Raw genomic sequence first — 21,262 nt, 5'->3', positions numbered from 1 at the left:
GCACCAGAATGTATTAGATCTTGCAATTTGCATATACAAATAATTCAGCAACATTCACCGGCATTAAAAACACAGCTATATCAAATTATAAATGTAATAAAAGAAAATAATAATAGCCGAAACTGTATAATACATACATATATTATAAAGATTTGACAAATTAAATACAATTTGGTTATACAGAAAAGTTTCAACAACTTTACATTAAAAATGGTACTAGGGGAAATGAAAACATTTCGAAATACTGAACACAGGTGGTCAGGCTCATTTTAAAAGTTTAAAAAACTGATACGTAAAAATACCCTAAAAAACACTGGTAATTACAGTATGCATTCTTCGTTAAGGCCCAATTCAGCAAAGCACTTAAGGGATTGCTTCAAGAACAAAGAACCTACGGTACTTAAACGTTTCGTGGAATAGAGATGTCGTGAAGCGAATGCTTAAATGCTTAGGTGAGCTGGAACCTAGCTTAACACATGAAAACAGTCAAGTCACATAGTGACCAAAACCACGTACAGATCAGAATGTACGACTTCTAATCAACTATTTGGCATTTTAAAGTAATTCCATGCAACATAGGAAAAGTTAAAGGAAAGTTCATATATATCTATATCGAGACAGAGCTCCCCAGTTATTGGGCTGCTGCAATGAGCAGTCTATTGACTGACACAAGAACTGGAAAGCAAGCTTTTCATATTATATAAAAAAAGTCATTATGTAGCAATCTGTGTGACTTCTGCAATACGATACAGGTATTTCTGTTTCCTCCTAGATACCTTCATACGGTTGGGCAACTAAAATCTGAGTACCCACTTTGTATCTGCTATTCCAGCTTAACTCCATGCTACTCCGTGCTCTAACTACGGAGAGCTGCCTCGCCCTGCAGGACACCCCCTTGCAGGAAACCCGGAGGGCGGGTGGAGCTCGGCTGTCTGTCCTGCCGCTGTCAGGGGGCCGTGGGTCCCCGCGGACACCACCCCGCACTGCCACTGCGCTGAGGAGGTTTGCGTCACGAGGCAGCTCTTAGTCCAGGCTTTTATTTAAGGGACCCAAAAGGCTGTCCAACAGAGAAATTATTTTTCAAACGTAGGCTAAATGTTTGGAAAGATCCTGATGCTGGGATTTAATGGGACCATAAAACAGGCTTCTTTGGAAAACAGTGGAAATTTCTTTGCATTATTTTCTATCATCATTCAACCTCTCCGAGGCTCCCTGCGCTCCAAATGATCATACTGAAAGCCCCACTGTATTGGTTTCCACACTGAATTTATTTGATGGCTTTTTAAAATTTGATAAATTTTCAGCATGCAGCGGTACTGTAAACTTACTTGGCATTCGTTTGCGTTACTCAACACTTTCTGCGTCTTGAGCGTATCTTCTCATAGCAACTCGCATCAAAGGTTTAGTCTTTAAACAATCTTTTTTTAAGTGCATAATTTACTGTACAAATAAATACAGAAGTGCATCGATGGGACGACAAGAAGCAGTAAACGGCAGTGTTCAGAACAGTGTGCTTAGAGATCTCTAAACTGCGCCTTTTCCGTTCAGCATGAAATGAAACGAGAAGTAAGAACACCTTCCCGTTTCCTTGCATCATTACCAAGAGTAACGCTGTTTGCTGTCGGTAAAGAAAAATGCTCATGGGATAAAATAGTGCAAGAACAATAGAGAAACGATCAGTGTAAGTTGCTTATTTTAAATAAGGCTTTTATGTTTGCATTGAAAAAAACCCAACCAACTGGACAAGACAGAACTATTGCATATTAGTTATGTAATTAAAGTACATATTCGCATACTTTGTGCTCATTAATGCATATATGCATTTTAAGGAGTGGAAAAAGATATACTTCTTAATTATTCAACATTCGGATGCCCTGTGACTTTCTGGATTCTCTAACCCCCAAGTGTATCCTCTTCAGGGCTACAATAAAGACTTTTAAACTTTATTTCACCAATTATATTATCAGTAGTATTTTCATTAAAAATATATCTATGTACACAATCATATACCCCTTTTAGATAAAGGAATATTTCCTTTTTTGATAATATATATGGGAGGGTAAGAACATAGAGGAGCTTTTTGCTCCAGTGCTTAATGTGGCTAGCATTGCACTGTTAGCAAAATGTTTCTTCAGAGTTTCAGCAAATACTGTTACCTATTCTGTTGGGTCTAATCAAAGAATAAGAGTTCATCTCTCTCGCCTTTTCTCAAAGAAGTGGGAAATTATGCACGTGTATATAGAGAAGCTTTACATCCATTTCGGACACGGGCTATAAAGCCACCTCAGGTAGACAAGTTCAGGTGCTGCAAAATATACTCTTCTGATATGCAAAATATTCTCAAAATAGTGGCACACTCACATTATTGTCTTTCTAAATTGATTTAAGCTGGTGTAATATTTAGGAAAGAACAAAATAAATGGACTTTGAAAGCTATATTAAATCAAACATTCACGTCTGTATTTATACTGATTATATCTTATTGACAGCCAGGCTCAAAGTAGAACTGCCATCAACCTGGAGGTTCTTAAAAGCAGACTTTAAAAGCAGTTCTATTTCGCAGCTGGACTGTACATCATTACACATGAAGGGCCATATCCTGATACCTTTATCACTTTATCACTAATAGCACTTCTTTGCCTTCTTTGTGAAATAAATTCCAAGTAAGCCCGAGCAGGTGATCAGAACGTGTCCCCAAATAAACATCTCTTTTCATAGCGAAGAAAGGTTTATGGCCAAACCATGTTTAGTTTAAACATATGTACCACAACTCCCTTTTTTTTTTATAATATGAAATGTAAATCACCTGTGTAAAGTTTCAAGAACTGGGAGATAACGTTATCGATAAATACTTATAAGTGGAAAAATTCAAAGAAATAGACCCTCAAGAATTAATTTACTGTTGTTTAGAATAAAGATTTCTATACCATCTTATAGTGATATACTGTATATGAACATTATACTTCGCTTTAGAAGATATTTATATTTAAGAAGTAATTTTATACAGCAATTGCAATTTTTAGAGCAAGCGCAAGGTCATATTTACAGTAAAGTCAACAATTAAAACGACACGGAATAAATTAACAGAATATACAACTATTTATACAGACACATTAAAAAATAAGGCAGGAATTTTCATTTGAAATTAGCATAATCGGAAAATATGTCGATGAAATCTTGTACCACTCTGTAGCAGAATTCATACTGTTCCTGAAAAACAATAAGAAGATATCAGCACGTGCATCTTACGATTACACTGGAGAAGCTCGTACTTCGCAAACCCTAGTGATAAGCACGACACGTTCTCACTCAGACCTGGACCAGCAGCTGCGGACTTGCCTGTTCTGGTTTCTCTTTATGTAATTATTTTTTTAAATAAAAGCCATAGTACCTTGCTCTTTTGTCACATACGAGCTGGTTGTTGCTCTTGAGTTGGAATGATTTCTTTAACCTTTCTAGGTGACAGTTCTTAAACGGAATCAATTCTTAGGCCTGGCTTATTTAAATTAAGCAGCTTACTGTACCTGCCTGTTCCCGGCTCACGCTACAGCAGGTAACGCCTCCGGTGCATTCCCCAGGGAGCCTGGCTCTTTAACTCTGGGCTCCATCTTATGAGCTTTACAGCAGAAACTAAGCAACGATGTAACTTCTGACAACGTAACTTTAAACATATAGGACATTAAAAAACCTCTGCATCCGTCTGTCTGAGACGGAGCTCCCCTTGCAAAGGCTGGCTGCGATGTATTTATCCACTGCCTACGCCAGCCTGCTGCACCCTAAAGATGGGACACCTCCTGATCTTCCAGGCGGGCTGATACACCTTAGATGTGATTTGCTGGGTTACAAAATCTGTGACAACACTGCTAATAAACAGAACCAGCATCTGACTTCACTCACGCTAGAAAGCAGAGTTTAGCAGAAGCCTGTCTGCAGGCTCAGCTGGGAATATCTGTGGCAATTATGCCCTTAACTAACATTATTAAATCACAGAGCCAGAACCCCAACAGAAATGCTTCATCCCTGTCTCAGCGTGACTGCAGATAATCCAGTTCTACTTCTTCAAGCCCTTTCTTCCTATCTGTAGGATGGAGAAAACGTCTACCTGTAAAAAGGTGTTTTGAGATACTGTTTCTAAAGAAGCTTCAAATCACAGAACGGAAGCTGCTACCAAAATACAAAATATCAGTGTTTTTGCATATTTTCCAAAATCACAAGACTCAAAAAAAAATTGTTAATGTTTGTTCAATAGGGAGAAGTGTCTGGACCAAGCGCCGCATATTACTTGTAGGTGACTTTAAAGAAGTCAAAGACATTTCACCCTTTCAGTGACCAACTGCAAGCCAATTTAAGCCCAGACATTTTAAGGTGAGAAAGAACAACTGATACGTAGCTGAAAAGCCATTTACTTCATGGGCTTTGTCACCTGCAACACTCAGAATTGATTTTGGTTTAACTGTCTCCAGTTCCTAACAGACACAGAACGTTTAGCCAAGTTGTATTTTTAGAAATGCTAGAAAAATAAATCTTTAAAAATACAGATTTCTGATGATACCTTGTACATAGACAGCCACCATGCATAATTTATTTCAACCTGCAAAAAACCCCTTTGTCCTCCCCGCCCAAGAATATTTACACACGTACATCCTTTGACAAAGATGCGCATTGTTAAATACCATACCAGTGTTTGCACCATATGTGGCCTTTGCAGTCTTAAGCTCTTCACAGCTTGAAATACATCTAAGAGCCCTTCAGCCTTGACTCGTTCCAGAATATTGCTGAGTGCTATGAAGGTACCTGTTCTTCCAGCGCCAGCACTGCAACATAAACACATTTGCTTGACACGCAGTAGGATAACATTAAAAGAGAAATAATGATAGGGAATAGCCAAATAATCCTATTAGCCAACTTCTACTCATTTTTTGTGCTTAGTTTGTCACCCCAGCTATGTCCAAAGGGAGCCGGAATTAATGGAATTAACTCGGAGCCAGGCTGGAACCAATACAGGCTCGTTACTGACAGCTTCTCTACCCAAAGGGGAGATCCTGAGCTGGCTGCGGCAGCACGTGGACACCCTCAGCCAAAGTCCGAGATGCAGATAATGAACAGGCAAAGCTGCTTTCTCAAACCTGCATTCGTCTTCAGCAGAGACAACTTTCGGTGCTCCCACACTCTGCTTTGGGTTTTGTTCTTGGTGGGGGAAAACACAACCTTTAGACTTTCAGTCGCAAGACTTGGTTATAACACAAGGAAGCACTGTGCCATCAAACCCACATCTTTCTGTTAGGTTGTGATTTATACTCTGGCGTGGTGGACAGATAGGAAAGCATTATTTATTCTTATTCTCATTCTTATTATTATTATTACTATTACCATTATTATTATTACTATTACTATTTCTATTACTATTACTACTATTATTATTATTATTACTACTACTCCAAAGAAATTTTATGGAAAATGTCCATTCCAACTGTAATGATTTTAATGACTTTTAGGATCTAAGCAATTTCTTAAACAGATGTATTAATATATGGACAAACTAAAGTGAGACTATACGTGAGGTTATGGTACATACAAGAAGCTAAAATCGACTGTTCTGCCTCTATCTTGACTACAATAGGCAACCCAACGTACTCCCAAGCAACTGCGGTTTCTTGTGTTTCAGTATGTCTGAGTATATTTTGTCATATCTGTTTCAGAGCATGACTCCGTGAAATATATTTCAGTAATTATTATCTAATCTATTATGCCAAAGTCTAGAGGAATAAAAAGAAAAAAAGAGGTTTCTTTCTCTCTCCTAATCACACTAATTAGGGACTACTTGACACCAACAAAACAGTGCCTGTGCAGTGGAAGACCAGTAGCTTTGATAGGGAACAGTTACTAAAACCAGGATGGGACTGGGAATCAGTGGTAAGGCAGAGTGGGGGGTTCACTGGATTGCTGAATAAGGATAAACACAAAATTTATTAAATTTAAAATTTTCATGTGTTTTAACTGTACGTAGGTGAGCTGTTATCACATGGCATTGCTTCTACATTATTTCTATCAAATAAAAACAAAATCTGAGAAGCACAAGCCTTATGAAAGGATTAAGTGCAAATGCATGTGTCCTCAGCTGGATACATTAAAAGTCCCGTTGGAGGAAAAATGAACAAGTACAACGTATTGGATGTATTATTCCCTTTAGACAATTGCTTTTATCAGGCTAAAGACAAATACAAAATCTAAATGGATTCAGATGTATCTGTAGGTAGCTCATCTCTGGTAACCACCTGTGGTTTCTGGAGTAACCCGTGAGCGATGCATTTTGGAATCGTCTACAACTACCAAAAGACGAGGACATGAAGACATGAAGTAAACCCGTACACACACATCACCACACATGTTGCTTGTTCATTTATGCTGAGAAGAGGTAGCTACGCCTTGCTTTGCACTCCACTTTTAACCCTCCTTGTGCTAGGCTCACCCTCCTTTCTTCCAAAAACAGCCTTTTCACAAATCCTCAAAGCCCATTCAAGTTGGGTTTTTGAATTAAGAATTTTTAATATGGATGCGTGGAAAACTAAACTGCATTTGAGCAGCAGGAGAAAATATGTGTGGTCTCATGGGAACACAGCACTACTCTTTGCATACTCGCTTCTCTTTCTGCAATTCCCTTAAAAAATAGGATAACTTTTAAATTTGACTCAAACTTCATTTCCTGAGAGAGGAAGTTCAGAGGCAGAGGACATGTAGAATGGGCAAAGGCTGGGCAAAAGACAAAAGTAAGGGATCTCTACATAACACAGCAGCCTTGCATAGTTTAGTAGAGCACGGAAAGGAGGAGACTGAAGAGAGAAAAAGCATAGGTAGCCGTGAACTGAAGAGAAGGCAGCCACAGACACACACTGGAAGAGAGGGAGTTGGGACTTAGAACAGAGTGGCTTTGAATTCTGTTGGCAACTCAGTTAGCAAAACCCTTCCAAACTATTTAGAGTTATGTCTTGATTCTACTTAAGAATTATGTTTTTAATTAATCTGTTCATAAATAGTTGGAAAAAACGAACAGAAGGTGTTACAAGTTCACGTGAACGCTCTGAAGAATCAGTCTTAGACTTGATACCTCTTCACTTATTCGTAAAGTTACGTTCATTTACATTTGAAAACTCAAGTATGACTTCATGGGTAAGTTCAAGTAACTCAAACGCTGTGATGTACAGACTGTCCAAGTAGGGGCAAGAGAGGATTCTCAACATCAAAAATCCTAGAATACATTGTGTCGTTGGGGTTTTATTTTCTTGTTTAAATCCATTTTATAGTGATTGAAGTAGATTTTTTAAAAATCTAGGACAAATGCATGCTAAATGATTAAGCTAAGGCTTCAGAGAGGCTGCAAGCCTAAAACCTCGGAAAAGTAGAAGCAATGTATACCTCAGATACTTCTTACACATCTAATTTGTGCATATCAAAGACATCCGTTACTTTTATCTCTTATTTTACTGGCTAGAACTCCCAGATATTCTACCTGCTTTAATTATCATTCAGAACTTTAAATCCCTAGCAATTAAAAAAAGTGGCTGTTCAAATTTGTCAGACTGCAGAACCAAACACAAAATGTCGTCATCACCCTGAGTGCAGCCGCCACAGGGCGGGGGAACCCGCAGTCCCCTAGGGAAAAATGTACGGAAACAGCAAAGAGCAAAACACTTCCTGAGCAAGGAGGAAGTTTGAGCAAGGAGGAAGTTTGAGCAAGGAATATGCATTGGTACGTGCCCCGAAACACCAACACATCCAAGTCCTGGCTCAAGCTCCCAGGATCTCTTTGCTTCAACAGCACATGAAAATACAGAATCACAGAATCCCAGGGGGGAAGGGACCTCAGGGATCATTGAGTCCAACCTTTCTAGGAAGAGCCCAGCCTAGACAAGATGGCCCAGCACCCTGTCCAGCCGACTCTTGAAAGTGTCCAATGTGGCCGAGTCAACCCCCTCCCTGGGGAGATTATTCCAGTGGTGACTGTCCTCACTGTGAAAAATTTTCCTCTCGTGTCCAATCGGAATCTCCCCAAGAGCAAGTTGTGTCCATCCCCCTTGTCCTCTCCGTGGGACTCCTCTAAAAAGGGAATCTCCATCTCCTTTGTAGTTACCCCTTAAGTACTGGTACATGATGATGAGATCCCCTCTGAGCCTCCTTTTCTCAAGGGTGAACAAACCCAGCTCTCCCAGCCTGTCCTCGTATGGCAGCTGCCCAGTCCTTGGATCATCTTGGCGGCCCTTCTCTGGACCCCTTCCAGCCTGGCCACATCCTTTTTGTACAGCGGGGACCAGAGCTGTGCACAGCACTCCAGGTGTGGCCTGACAAGTGCTGAGTAGAGTGGTAGAGAAAATACCACAATTAATATAACACACGTTGTTAGACCAAAGATGCCGAGACCTTGACCTCCATGTATTGCTACCAGGTGGCCACGGTCCAGCAAAACCAGTTTTTCTTGTACAACATGCCCAAGGGGAAAATATTAAAAGGTCAATATTTAGCAGGAATTAAACAATTGGGTTTGAGGGCAATCCGAGAAGAAACAATGATTGGTTTTATGTCGTGGTTGAGCCTGTGAGCTTCAACCGCAAGAGACACGCTACTGCACGAGGTCTTACACGAACGCAGCAGAGAGATGTGGCCTCTGAAAACTTCCATGCTGGGAAGAGCAGCCAGAGTTAGTCAGTGCCTCTCCCGGAGCAGGTCCGAGCAGCCCACAGCAGAAAAGAGGTTTGTGTCAAAGGGTGACCTCTTTAGGTTAATAGCTTCTTATTTAAAAAAAAAAGAAAATAAAACATAGGAACTTCTCTTCTGTGGGCTCTGAAAGCCTGCTGACCCTGTCCCTGTGTACTCTGAGCTTGACTTTGTATTGACCAGAAAGCAGAATAAGCTTTATTGATATATAAAGATTAAAATATTTTAAAAGCAAGGTATGATTTCTGAATTAGGAAAAGGCAGAATACTAGTTTCACTACTATTTTTTTTACTCAATAGATGTAGTACAGAAAGGGAAAAGACAGATTTAAAAGACTGATATAAGCCCCTAAACTCTGAAAAACATCATTTGAAAAAACAGTGGAAAAGCCCAATATGTACCATTTAAAAAGAAGGCGGGGGGGGGGTGGGGGAGGGAACGTGCTGCAATAACAAAGTAGAGTGAAAACCTGGCACAGAACAAAGATATATTTTAGTCATCACGTGTCAAGTCGTACACAAGCTACCTCTTACCATTAACGTAAACATTGTTTTTCCATCCTCCCAGCTCTCCTGTCTGCTTTCAAGGACAGGGGTACATTTGCCTTCCGCTCAGATTAGGGCTATATCGTATTCTCCTGATAGTTTGTAAAAACCAACAGCGTTTTGGCCCCAATGGAATATTTGAGCTCTGTATTGGTGCGGTGTATTACGCATCACTGCAGCAAACCTACAGCTTTACCTTCCTAATCACTGCGTTTAGTGAAAGCCAGGTGCAAGACTACAACACCTCAAGTTAATAATGCATTTGTTCACTCCCAGCCGTTCAGGCTAGAGTGCTAATTTAGCAAAAGTCAAAAATCCTTTACGCAATACTAGATTTTCTTCTATCTTTTCCTCGTATTTCTTAATCTCTATTTATTTTTTAAGGATGCTGTCTACCCCCTCACAAAGAAAAACCACTCTAAAAGCAAGCAGAGTGGAGAAAAAGCAAGCTATTCCCGTAGCAGAGGCAGCTCTTACCTGCAGTGCACCGTAATCGGGTGATTGCCTGTTTGCTGCTGCTGCTTTTGGACAGCTGCAATCAGGTCGATCATCCCTTTTCCTTCTGCAGGAATCCCAATTTCTGGCCACCCATGGAAATGGAACTGCCGGACGAGCCTGCTTTGCTTCTCCTGGTTACCCTGCGTGCAGGAAAACACCGGATTTATCCAGTTGTTACTTTAAAATGGAAACACGCTTCTTACCTTAAACATTTGTAACATAAATTTTGCACCGCTATAGCAGAGCGGGCTGTTTGCAGCCTGGTCCGTAATACATTGATCAGGCAGAGCTGATAGTTCTGTTTCCAAGTTCCCCATCCACCTGCTGAAAATTTAGCCCTATAATTTTCCTTTTGATTTGCACAGCTGCTTCACCTGGGTCGTACGTAAGGCGGCACTTAAAGATTATTCATCCTGAATACCAGTGGTTGAAAGCTTTCATCGCGCACAGGCCAAATCCGAAGCGCCAATTCATGAAACGCACCCATCTTTGCACAACGCTACCTGCTGTGTTGAACCTTAACAATTATTTGCCTTGTCTTTATGCTTGCTGATTAAAAGCACGCTAAAAGTTGCCAATGCAGTTAGTTCTAGACAGGTTCAGATGCACAAAGGCCCTTCGTCTTATGATTTAACTGCCCTGCAATGTTTGCTTGCTCCTTCCCGTGACCGCATTATAATAGTATATGGATGCAACGTTAATATTCTGGCAATTTTCCTACATATCATCAACTCTTGCAAGCCACAGAGAGCTGAAAACACGAGGTCTCTGCCGATGCTAGGTGCTTTCCACACGTCCACTGTAAGGACACCTAGTGAACGAGTTTGATGGGGAGTCTGAGGACACTGTTCTGTACTAGAAGCCTGGAAGATTTCACCAGTACAAGGAAAAAGGCTTGGTCAATCCTCCCTCCTCCCAGCCCTGCAGGAGATCTTTAAACATAATATTGCTTCCAATGTCATTGATGTAGTCGAGCTGGACTCAGGCACAATACAGAAGTTACTCAGATTTCTTAGATCTGCAGCAGCAAATGCTTCTAACGATGCTGGATTGTAGTGCAAAAGCATTGCTGTTTGGATGTTACCCAAAATGTTGTTATTTGAGTTTTAAATACTTTCCAGCGTGACGGAAGTCAACACATTGACAAGGACTCTCTGCTCGGTGAAGCACGGAGTGATTCACGCCTAATCCACCACCACCCCCCTTCAGAAGGAAATACAGAGTACTTTAAATTTAAAGTCCTTTTCCTTTGCACGTGCCAACTATTTCAGTACATAAATTATATGCAATGCAGTAAGTAGTTAAATGAATCATATTCTTAACTGCAAGTATTTTTTTTGGTTATTTTTCAAAAAGAGCAATGCAAATCAGATGCTAAAGAAATGCTGCAGTCAGTGAAGAGATGCATGCCCAAAAGATCAAAACCAGGTTTTGAGTAGATCATGCCTGTAGCAGAGCAACGTAAAGGAAGGGCTGGCAGGCAGAGGTAAGTGCACGTGCTGTTAAAATGCTTCATAGGATTTCAAAATAACAAATCAAATGTTATAGGTATGTGGAAGCTGGGAGAAAACACAAGAGAACAGCAACAGCAAACATTAAAAAAACAAAGAAACAAAAAACCCCACACCCCACTTTGACCAAGGACGTGTTTTACTGACCAGAATTTTCATGGGGCTTTAAGCCAATATATTTCATATAAGCTTCCTCTTGACTGATACAACGTCGGATGTCAATTAACCACATTTCTCTTTAGATAGAAATTCCACAATTTAAGGTAAATGAACAGATTTTTAAATGCCTTCAGATGCAAAAAAACCTCATGTAATTTAAAAGCTTTACCTGATTGTAGGTAACTAGGAAGTCCCTTACACTTATGGCATCTAACAGACTGTCATTCTTTATTTCTACGGTTATCTCTCCGTGAGTTACAGAGCCCTCTGATGGCCAGTACTGGCAGCATTTTTCCTGCAAAATTGAGAGAGAATTGTAAACTTTCCTTGCCATTTTTTCCAGTTATCTGTGTTGTCATGAATCTCTGATAGAGGAGTTGACCTGCAGCATAAAAAATGTGCTCTAAACACTTTGTAATGAAATGTAATAACCAAAAATACAGTAATATTTCTATAATATAAACCATTAAGATGAAAAGGGCTTAGGAGTCACAGGTGGTGCATACTGCTTTAAAACAGGTTAGAATAAAATACGTAACTCTTTTCATTAATTAATGATATACGAGGCGAGGTTCAGAATAAGCCCCTGGAGCTCATACCGGCAGAACAGGGAGGGAAGTTTTCACAAAAGCTGTGTCCAGCTGTTCCCAAATCCCAAACCGCCGTTCCGTGTCAGGCATCCCTATAAATGTTGCGCTTTCAATGTGAACTGGGCCCTTTCACAAACCGCAATTTTCAGTAGTTTCAGTGGGGTTTCTGCCAATTCAAGCCAAAGCAGCAACACTGGCCCACAGCAAATAGTGAAGCAAGAGCTCATATCGCTAGAATCTGTGGGCAACAAATAGTTTATCTAATATTAACGCTCGTATGTTGCAGGTGTTTAACAGCAACTGCTGTGCTCTGGAGGCGGCGGCTGCGGGGCGCGTACCTGCTCCCTCTCTTGAACTTCTGTGAGCATGACGATGGTGTGGCACTTCCACTCCCACACCATCCGCCAGAAATCCTCCACCGTGTGCGGAAGCGGTCCCTGGGTGGCAATGAAGTAATCCTTCTGGCGATAGCCCTGCGGAGAAAGACCACGATGCGTTTATGTCACGACGCATGAGGACCAGCGGAGCGGGGCGGAAGGCGACGGTCGGAGAGGAGATCGCCGCTTAAAGCGGTGCTTCCCGTGCGCCGCGCTGCTGGGCCATGGGATGGTGACTGCAACGGCGGTGACGCTGAGCCCACCCGATTCTGGCGCTTTGCCAGAAACGCAGGGGGAAAAAAAAAAATCCCCTAAATTCACAATCCTGATTTGTGTTTTATGATTTTTCACAGTCATGGCCGAAGGGATGAAATTCTGCAGTAATAGGTAGCTGAAAGGACTTCACGATGAGATTATCATCATTCTATAGTGAAGCTAATTAGCAGTTGTTAACATTTAACTCAATTTTTGAGCTACAGTTCTATTTACATACTGATGTGATCTTCACAGCTGTAATATCCTCAATCACTAATGGGTTTTTACTGCTTAAGGATACAATTAATTATCATATTTAAATAAAAACAAGACACAGCGGAAGGTGTTGCCCAGGTTCCAACAGGGAGCCGGGAGCAAAGTTAGGAATTAACGTGGGTCTGCCCAGGTAAACCCCGGCTCCCACACACGCGATAGCCTTTCACCGTGCTAAATACGGACTTTTCTTTCTCCTTTCCTCAGAAGAGCTCACATTTACATCCGTTAACCTGAATGACATAACGGAACTGTTGGATGGTAAATCTATAGCTAATTCGTTTCGCTGCCTGTTTGTTAGAATTTAATAAAGACCTTACTTTATAAATCTAACAGCAGCAAGAATGTTTAAATTGCACAACCGTTGGAGCTGAAATTGAAAACGCCAGATAAGAAACGTATTCGGAAACTCTCATAAGCCGACCCCAAAAAAGCTGACGTTCTTCACGAGCCAAGCTGATCGTGTCTCTTTAAAAAGTCTTATCAGCGACAGCAAAACGTTCGACTTGCAATTTAAAGACATGAAAAGTTTTTATACGTACGTCTATGAAGGAAGCGTTGATGTAGTCTGTGTACTCCTGCCCTCTCTTCATTGACAGAATCACTCTATTAAAATCATCTGGAAAAAGAAAAAATAGTCTAGCCTTACTTTTGCTACCTGTACGTCGATCGCTCCGCTAGGACACTTGTGAAAGAACAAAACCAACAAAAATCTTTTCTCTAAAAGCCAAAGAGTGTCTCAAAGATCTTATCCAGGATTTACGAGGTGTGCGGAGGAGGGCGCTAATTTTTCTGCTCTTGTTTTTCCATTCACACAGGCTACGGCCAGCAAGGTCTGGAGCTTTCATTTTCAGGTGCAGACATTACAGCGCTGCTCCAGACTATGCAAGGGATCACTCAGAAAATCTGTTGGATTAACAGGTGAAACTGCTGAATTAGTTAATTCAGTCCTGAAAAGCGTCTGATCGCAATACATTTTACATCGATAAAGTGAAAACCAATGCATTAAATTGTTTGCGGACACTCTCTAAGGGCATTGCACATTATAAGGAGCAGATAGTGCTGTTCTCTAGGAACTTTAGAGCAGACGTGCCTGCAGGGAGGACAACAGAACCGAGGGGGCGGCTAACGGAAACACCCCCAAAAAAATACGTTCTAGCTAAAAACGAAGCAAAACCAAAAACTACCGGCCTGGACGGTCCAACAGGTTTCGAAAGCATTAGAATTTTACAGGCAGACTGGTTAAAACTTTTTCTCTTTGAGACATATTGCAGTCATTACGTGCAGAATTCCAGTTTCCAAACTGGGGCAGGGCCTCTATTCCTGAGTTATCCCACCAGAGCCGTGTGCTGCCCTGAGCCGTGGTGTTGTCAACGTACAGCTAGAGCGCGTGTACTCACGGCAGCCTTAGGGTGAGCGTGTGTTTATGGCACTTGTGTCTCTCTATAAAAACTTGATCTCTTACATGGGATAATCTGGATGACTCTAGCTTTCTTCATGTTTGCTGGAAGATTGCCAGTTCTCATGTTTTCTTTCATTATTCGAACATTTGTTAACTTCTGTAATAAAACACACAAATGAGGATGAGAACTCGCTGGAGGAGCAGTGGCTCTCGCCCACCGTCTCCTCTCCTCGGAGGGTTCCTCAGTGTCTCTGTCGGGTACAAAACAGTAACGCGGTCAATGCGAGGCTGACCTTTCACAAAAGCCACTTCACTGTCCTGCCTATAAAACTGAATTAAGAATAACAGTCATGTAATTTTTTCATCCTGATAAATAGTTAAGAATCTGAACATACTCCCAAGGCATATCCATAAAGTTTACAGGCTGTAAAATGACAGCAGATTTTAACCTTTTGGCGCTGGGTTGGGTTTTTTGTTTTTTAAAGACACTTTTGGACCGTCCAAGAGCGGCTTGCAGGAGCACAGAGCATCCATTCCCTTTGAAAAGGTCTCAGTTTCTTAAACTTGACATTTGGAAATTTAGTTCAATGAAATCAGCCACTTTTGAAAATACCTTTTAATACATAGGTCTGCGTACCATTTTATGGAATCGATTTTGTTTCTTTCCAGCCCTTAGGTAAGCGGAGGCCGACGGACCAGCACAGCGCCCACGACGTGGTCCCATCAGGAGCGCAGGCAGCGGGCGCTCCAGCCGCCGGGCACTGCAGGGACAGGCTTTGAGTACCGAAGAACTTCTCTTTTATGGATTTCACTTCCTTTACAGTCAAAACATGATCTGAATTCATACTCATTAATTTTGGCAGCGATAGGTTAGCAGTTGGACTCGATGATCTTAAGGGTCTTTTTCAACCTTAACGATTCTGTGATTCTATGATTCATCCTTATTACTATTATTACAGTCCTTTTCAGAGTATTAAAACTCCGGTCCTTTGGTTCGGGACTGGGCTTGCCCTGCGGCACACCACCCCCTTTCTGGCGTAACAAGGTCGCACGAGTTTATGGACTGTTCGTGCACCAAATCCTGCAACCTGGCTCTACACGTTTTCAAGCTTTTGCTAGTGAAGAGACCAACATTCCTTACTATTTATTCAGTTTCTGCCAAGAGCATTCTCGGAACACAAGACAAACACTGCTCTTACCCCAACCATTTTTTTTACAGCATAGATGTCACACCTGCAAGATTGTGCAAGATAACAGCAGTAACAGGCTGCTTCTGCTGGGGTGGGACTTACCAGATAACGACCATAGATATGCAGTTGCATTTCAGCAACTATTTAATATAAACTCAATTTAAAGGAAAATTAATTTAATTTTCAAACTGCAAGCAGATCTTCAGGCATGCCTTTGCCAGGTACTGAGTTTCAAGAGCGTATCTCAATTCCAGTAAAATCTCTAGTACCGGCAGCAAACCATTGATAAGAAAAGCCCCACCTCTGAGAAATCACTTTTCGGGTGCTCTATAGTGTTCAATAGACTTTATGGCGGAGACGCTCACACCGGGTACAACATAGCTCTGCTCTTTCTTTGGGGTAGGTGGGCTCAGCGCTCCTGGGCCACCTACAGGCTTTTCACAATACACAGCGGAACTAAACGTTGCTCTCTGCACTTCAGTGCGCTCTTGCCGGCACAGGGGAACACAAACCTAGGAAGTCTAGAAAAGTAGAATACTTTATGTTTCTACTTGCTTCCTTCCCTCGGACAGACCGATACTTTAGATTTTTGAACTTGTTGCTATATTGTCAGGCTTACTTTTATGTCATTTTCTTTTCCCAGTTCCCGATTTCTGATTAAATTAACCCTTTAAAGGAAAGGGAGAACTCCAGTTAACACCTATATGTCATTTAATACTTTTACACCTATATATAGAATAAATAATTCTGCATAGCAAAAGTCATAGAAAAGTTCTAGCCATTTCCTCAGGACGATTTTAAATTAATAGACTCAGGTCTATTTTAAACACTGATCACAAACAGCCAGCGTGGTTGCTTTCTGCATGTGGGGCTTCGCCACCAAACAGAAATGCTTTTTTGGTTTTTCGGTTTTTATTTTTTTCCCTTTTCTTTCTGGACAGGTGTGGATGTTCAGCACAAGACGTGGGAATTCTCTGCAATTCTCTCTGCCGTCACTCATCCCTGAGTTAACAGTCCCATTGAGATGCAAATTAGGCGCACATAATCCAGCTGCCTCTTCCAGCATTATCTGATCTGGCATCTAGTACCAGACCAAAAGAATAATTCCATTTTTCTTTTATGAACAAACAGGAAGCATATAGGAAAAGGTCTGTAAAATGATGTAGCTCCGAATGAGCGTTTGCAGAACAGGATGTGAAGCAAGGCCCCGCTCACCGTCTCCACAGGACCCATTCACAGCAAGCACAAAATAACACAAGTTGTGCTGTTTTGAGGGACCTTTGCTTTCAAGGTTACACTTTTCCCGCTTCTGAAGTCTCTTTTTGGCTTAAATGCTTCCACGCTTAGAAATCCTACAGCAAAGGACTTTCATACTCACTTTAAATTCTTCTTCTAGCCCTATTTTGACAAGGTTGGGGGCGGCGTTGTGTGATGTTTGCAGGTGTTTTTCCAAGGATGACACATCTAGCTCCGTGTCACCGTAGAGGTAGTATTCAAGTAAGGCTTGGTAAATGAAGGAGTATTGCATCTGGAACGAACAAAGAGGCAGATAAGCGTGCTGCAAAGCGAGGAAGCAAAACTAGGGACTCTGGCACTTCCATCTATCGCTTTTGGTCTACAATCTACTAATTATCAAAATATAGTTTAAGCTAAAACAGAGTTTTCCTGTTACATCGCTCACGTTCTCTAAAATTCCACTCTCGTGTGCATGGGGAAAGCTGGACACGATACCTAAACATAACATGGCTTATGGTGGTCTTCACAGCCTTAACATGCCTTTATCCTCTTCCCCAGCCTCATCCTCTTACTGGGCTTTGCTTATCTTCCAGTTATCCAGGACATACTGGGATGCATATCAGAGTGGACCTACAGAAGTATATTCTTCTCTGACCATGAAAAGTTGTAATTTCAACCGATTCAAGTCCACTTACGTCAGTCTGAACCATCTGCGGACGCTGATTGCGGATTCTTGAAACAAACTCAAAAACATCAACTTTCTGTTCCGTGTGCATCATGTCTATTATGGCATCTATAACGATAAACGTGCCTGTGCGACCCACACCAGCGCTTGAAAAGGAAAGAAAAACAAAAGCTCAGCTGAATTACCAAGTCTGCAGGAATTGCTACCGCGATGCCACAAGCAGAACTTAGGCGGTTTATGCTGGACGGAAATACTCACTGTGAAAAAACAAACTTTTTTTTTTTATTTTAGCAAGGATGGCAGCAAAAAGGGGTCTAAGTTATCACCATAAAAAGTCACCTCTTAACAGCTCTAAAATGATAAGATCAAAATTATATTAGAGAAGACCTTTGGAAAAAAAATTCTGCTTAACCAGGTATAAAAGTTCAGTCTGAAGTGATATTTACATTCTTTTTTCCTCTAATTTTTGCTTTTTTCTGCATGGTTGCTGTCACACGCCAAACAGACAATAGTTACAAGTTCTACACTTCCTAACTGCCATCCCAAATTATTTTTTTTATATATCCTTCAACAGCCGCGAGAGGGAGCACGACCATTATAAATTACACCACTCCAGCGACTTTCAGCTCTTCCTCCCAGAGGAAAAGGGCATGGCATCCTGTGCTAGGCATTACTCGCTCCCCTTTAACCTTCTGTTAGCTGACTTTGTACAGCAACTGCTGTAGCGTCCACAAACACTTTCTGAAACATAGCAGAAATCTCTCCACCCATCGCAGCGTGTCCGAAGATACAGATTAATTTTCAGCTTTAAATAACACCAGAAAAACCAGTATATATTGCGTGCATAATACGACTTAGTTCATATGCACACACACATACTTCCAACAGCAAACGCCCCGTGAAACCAAAGCCCCCCAGCCCTGCCGTTCCCGAGGCCGGGGTATGATGGAGATGAGCAGACCCGTGGAGTCCCCACGGCCCTCCACCAATACGTCACGCAACTTCCTCACAGCGAACAAGCCCACTAGAACCTTCTGTCTCGGTTTGGCAGGCTCCCCTCTCTCCTCGCCCAGCCGTGTCCCGGCCCGGCGCTTCCACCCGCACGTCCCCCTTGTCCCCTCTGCAGCCACTGACCACGGGCCACCACAGCCTCCACCCCACGGTAGCCAAGGCTCCCTTCCCTCTTGCTTCCTGTCACCCGTGTTTGACCTCTGCCACAGCAGACGAGTCCACTGCGGGTCCTACTGTCCTGACTCTCAGTTTACAGAGGTTTTCCTCCTCCTGACGTGTCCTGGACACCACCTCTGAGCGTGGGCTGCTCGCAGCGAGTTCGCACTTGCCCATCATTGCTCAGTCCTGCGAGCTTCAACCCATCGGGCCCCGCGCTCAGCTTCCTCACTTCTCCCTTTGCAGATATAACCCCTTTTTACACATCCTTGTTCCCTCCCCGTGCCTCGGCCCCAAGGTTACCTTACCTCAGATCAGGACTTAATTCAATCCTTGCATGTTCCTGCTAAAGTTGGTAGTTTCACCAACCTTGACATTTACCTTGGAAGTTCCCTGATTTTATCCAGCCTTAACCCCCTGCAGGGAATCCCTTACTCAGCTGTTGCTCAGAGTAGCTCTCTGCTCACTGAAAAAAATAGATTTCTGAAAACTTCTGGGGGAAAAAAAGGGCAAAAATCCCCCCCCTCCCCCGCCCCCTTTTTATCTGCAATTCTTTACTTCCAAATGCTAAATTAGCCTTTTATTAACTTCCAAAAGATTCCAACTGAGCAGTTTTTGCTCGGAATGACTGGGTGACATTTTTATAAAAGCTCACTAAGAACGGATGGTTACTCACTATCGATCAGTTTCCCTTTCCTTTTTTCAACAATTCAGTAGTGTCATATCCTGAACTGTAATGGAAACAGTTCAGCTCTCTCATTCTTTATCTCGACAGCAGGCCGGAGTGCTGCTCTAGCCCCCAGCACTGCCACGTAACGGGGTTACTGCCTTCTGTTGGACCGTTATATTGAAATCTCTGCAGATTTTTATGAAGAGATTTTATATTTTCCTTTATTTTGTCTCTAATTCTGCTGATTAAACTAAGTACAGAATTTCCTGCTGGTGCAAAAGAAAGCTCAAACCCAACATGAGTCACCACAGAACATCACAGCAAAAGGCTATAAAAATATTGTGGGTTTCTTGAAGGAAAGACTATGTGAGACTACTAAAATCTTCATTTTCTGTTTAATGCTTTTCTTTAAGCCTCCTGTGTACGGCACCTGGGAGAGAAGATGAATCCTAGCACGGCAAGGTCTGGATGGACGCGAAGAAAAAACAAAAAGGCTGGCTTGGTCAGGACAAACGTGCTCTTTTTCAAGAGTACACACTTCAGGGACTCTTGGAGAGTATTTCTAGTTGTCTGACACAAGCGAGAGAAAAAGAAACAAATAGATGAATCTACAAGAGTTTCCTTAAAAACAAAACCCAGAAAGACAAAGCCGCTATTCTTTTCTTTTTATTCGAACCTCGCTAGGGTAATTGCTCCTGGAAAGACACTTTGTGCTCAGCCCTGAGCTTACGGTTGCTATAGAGATTGCAATCATTCTTTTAAAACTGTTTCGGAGTTTGTTTGTGGTTTCATTAACATAAGATTCCAAACAGTTTAGCACAAGCCTTTAATAGCAGGAAGTTCACGTGCGTGTGACCGAAGGAGCGGGGATACGTCCTGTACTGGTCCGTAGTACATTATTAAAATTGCAGCATTTCAGCCTCTTAAATGCAAGTCCTTATTCAAATCTTTCTAGGCATTTAATAGATAATTTACATAGCAAACTGCAATTTTATGGTGGGAGAAGTGGGGGGTGAATTCTCAGAGGAGCATTTAGTGGCAAAGGCCACAGATTTGTATCACAAGTCTGGTTTTCTGACAAAGAACATATTTATACCAAACACTGGGTATCACTCACGGATAAGAAAAAAAATAATAAACCAAAACAACAACTTCTGTTTGAGTCTTAAAGTAACAGAAGACAGATCTTTTGACATTGTTTCTACCCTGGGCTCTCAAAAAGCTTAGCATATGACTGCCCTTTACATATATAAATATGTAAGTAAACGTATATATACGTACATATAAACACGTATTTCATAGGCTATGAAAAGAACATTAAAATTTAGCCTTGATATTCTACAGGTACCTCCAGGCCAAGCTAAGAGAACGGCTTGAAGAGCACATACATACCTACAGTGAACCACAATCGGTCCGGCATGGGCAGGATTCAACGTTTTGACTTTTTTCAGGAATTTCAGCATCCCGATAGGTGTGAAAGGCACCCCGAAATCAGGCCAGCTGGTAAAGTGAAGCTGCGTAACGAGCCTCGGAGCTTTACAACCATCATGAAGCTGCAGGGAACACACAGACTCTGAGTCTGACATTTCATTTTTCACGCAAAGATTTACAAGCAAACTGCTCTGCTTATTTATGACTTTAATCCCTGCAACACGTAGAGCCTGGCTCAAGGATTAGAAGTTTACAGTGTACGTAAAATACAAACACAGAGTAAGACTACCATGTGTTATTAAAATGCATCTTTGCATTCCAGTGAAAACTGGAATAATCCCAGGATAGGACTGCAAAGAGTAAGACCCATCATTTATGTTAATAAGGGATCAAATCCTTTTTCACATAAAAAATCTTCACACTTCTTTTAGCACCCTCACATGAAACCCACAAAATTCAGCCCGAACATTCAGGATCTGCATCGCTACGAGATGCCAGGCGCCAGCTTTTGCTGGATCACGGATGAATAATAAAAGAAGGGCTGCACCTCTAATGGCCCACCG

General features: G+C 41.7%; 1 protein-coding gene across 3 annotated transcripts in view; it reads right to left on the bottom strand.

Annotated features, from left to right (window-relative positions):
• PTPRE (protein tyrosine phosphatase receptor type E) overlaps positions 1-21,262 on the bottom strand; it is a 109,571-nt gene continuing 88,309 nt past the window's right edge. For all 3 annotated transcript variants that reach the window (XM_075107726.1, XM_075107725.1, XM_075107724.1), the window contains 10 exons: positions 20,661-20,821; positions 17,442-17,577; positions 16,889-17,038; positions 14,384-14,477; positions 13,461-13,537; positions 12,352-12,486; positions 11,593-11,718; positions 9,733-9,893; positions 4,679-4,814; positions 1-3,210 (listed from right to left, as the gene is read on the bottom strand). In XM_075107726.1, coding sequence (XP_074963827.1) covers positions 3,136-3,210; positions 4,679-4,814; positions 9,733-9,893; positions 11,593-11,718; positions 12,352-12,486; positions 13,461-13,537; positions 14,384-14,477; positions 16,889-17,038; positions 17,442-17,577; positions 20,661-20,821 — 1,251 coding nt within the window. In that variant the 3' untranslated portion in view covers positions 1-3,135. The remainder of the gene's footprint in view (positions 3,211-4,678; positions 4,815-9,732; positions 9,894-11,592; positions 11,719-12,351; positions 12,487-13,460; positions 13,538-14,383; positions 14,478-16,888; positions 17,039-17,441; positions 17,578-20,660; positions 20,822-21,262) is intronic.

This window comes from Phalacrocorax aristotelis, chromosome 12, assembly GCF_949628215.1.
Source record: "Phalacrocorax aristotelis chromosome 12, bGulAri2.1, whole genome shotgun sequence".
NCBI lineage: Eukaryota > Metazoa > Chordata > Aves > Suliformes > Phalacrocoracidae > Phalacrocorax > Phalacrocorax aristotelis.
The sequence above is the reverse complement of the archived record's forward strand: the minus strand, read 5'-3'. Positions and strand labels throughout refer to the sequence as shown.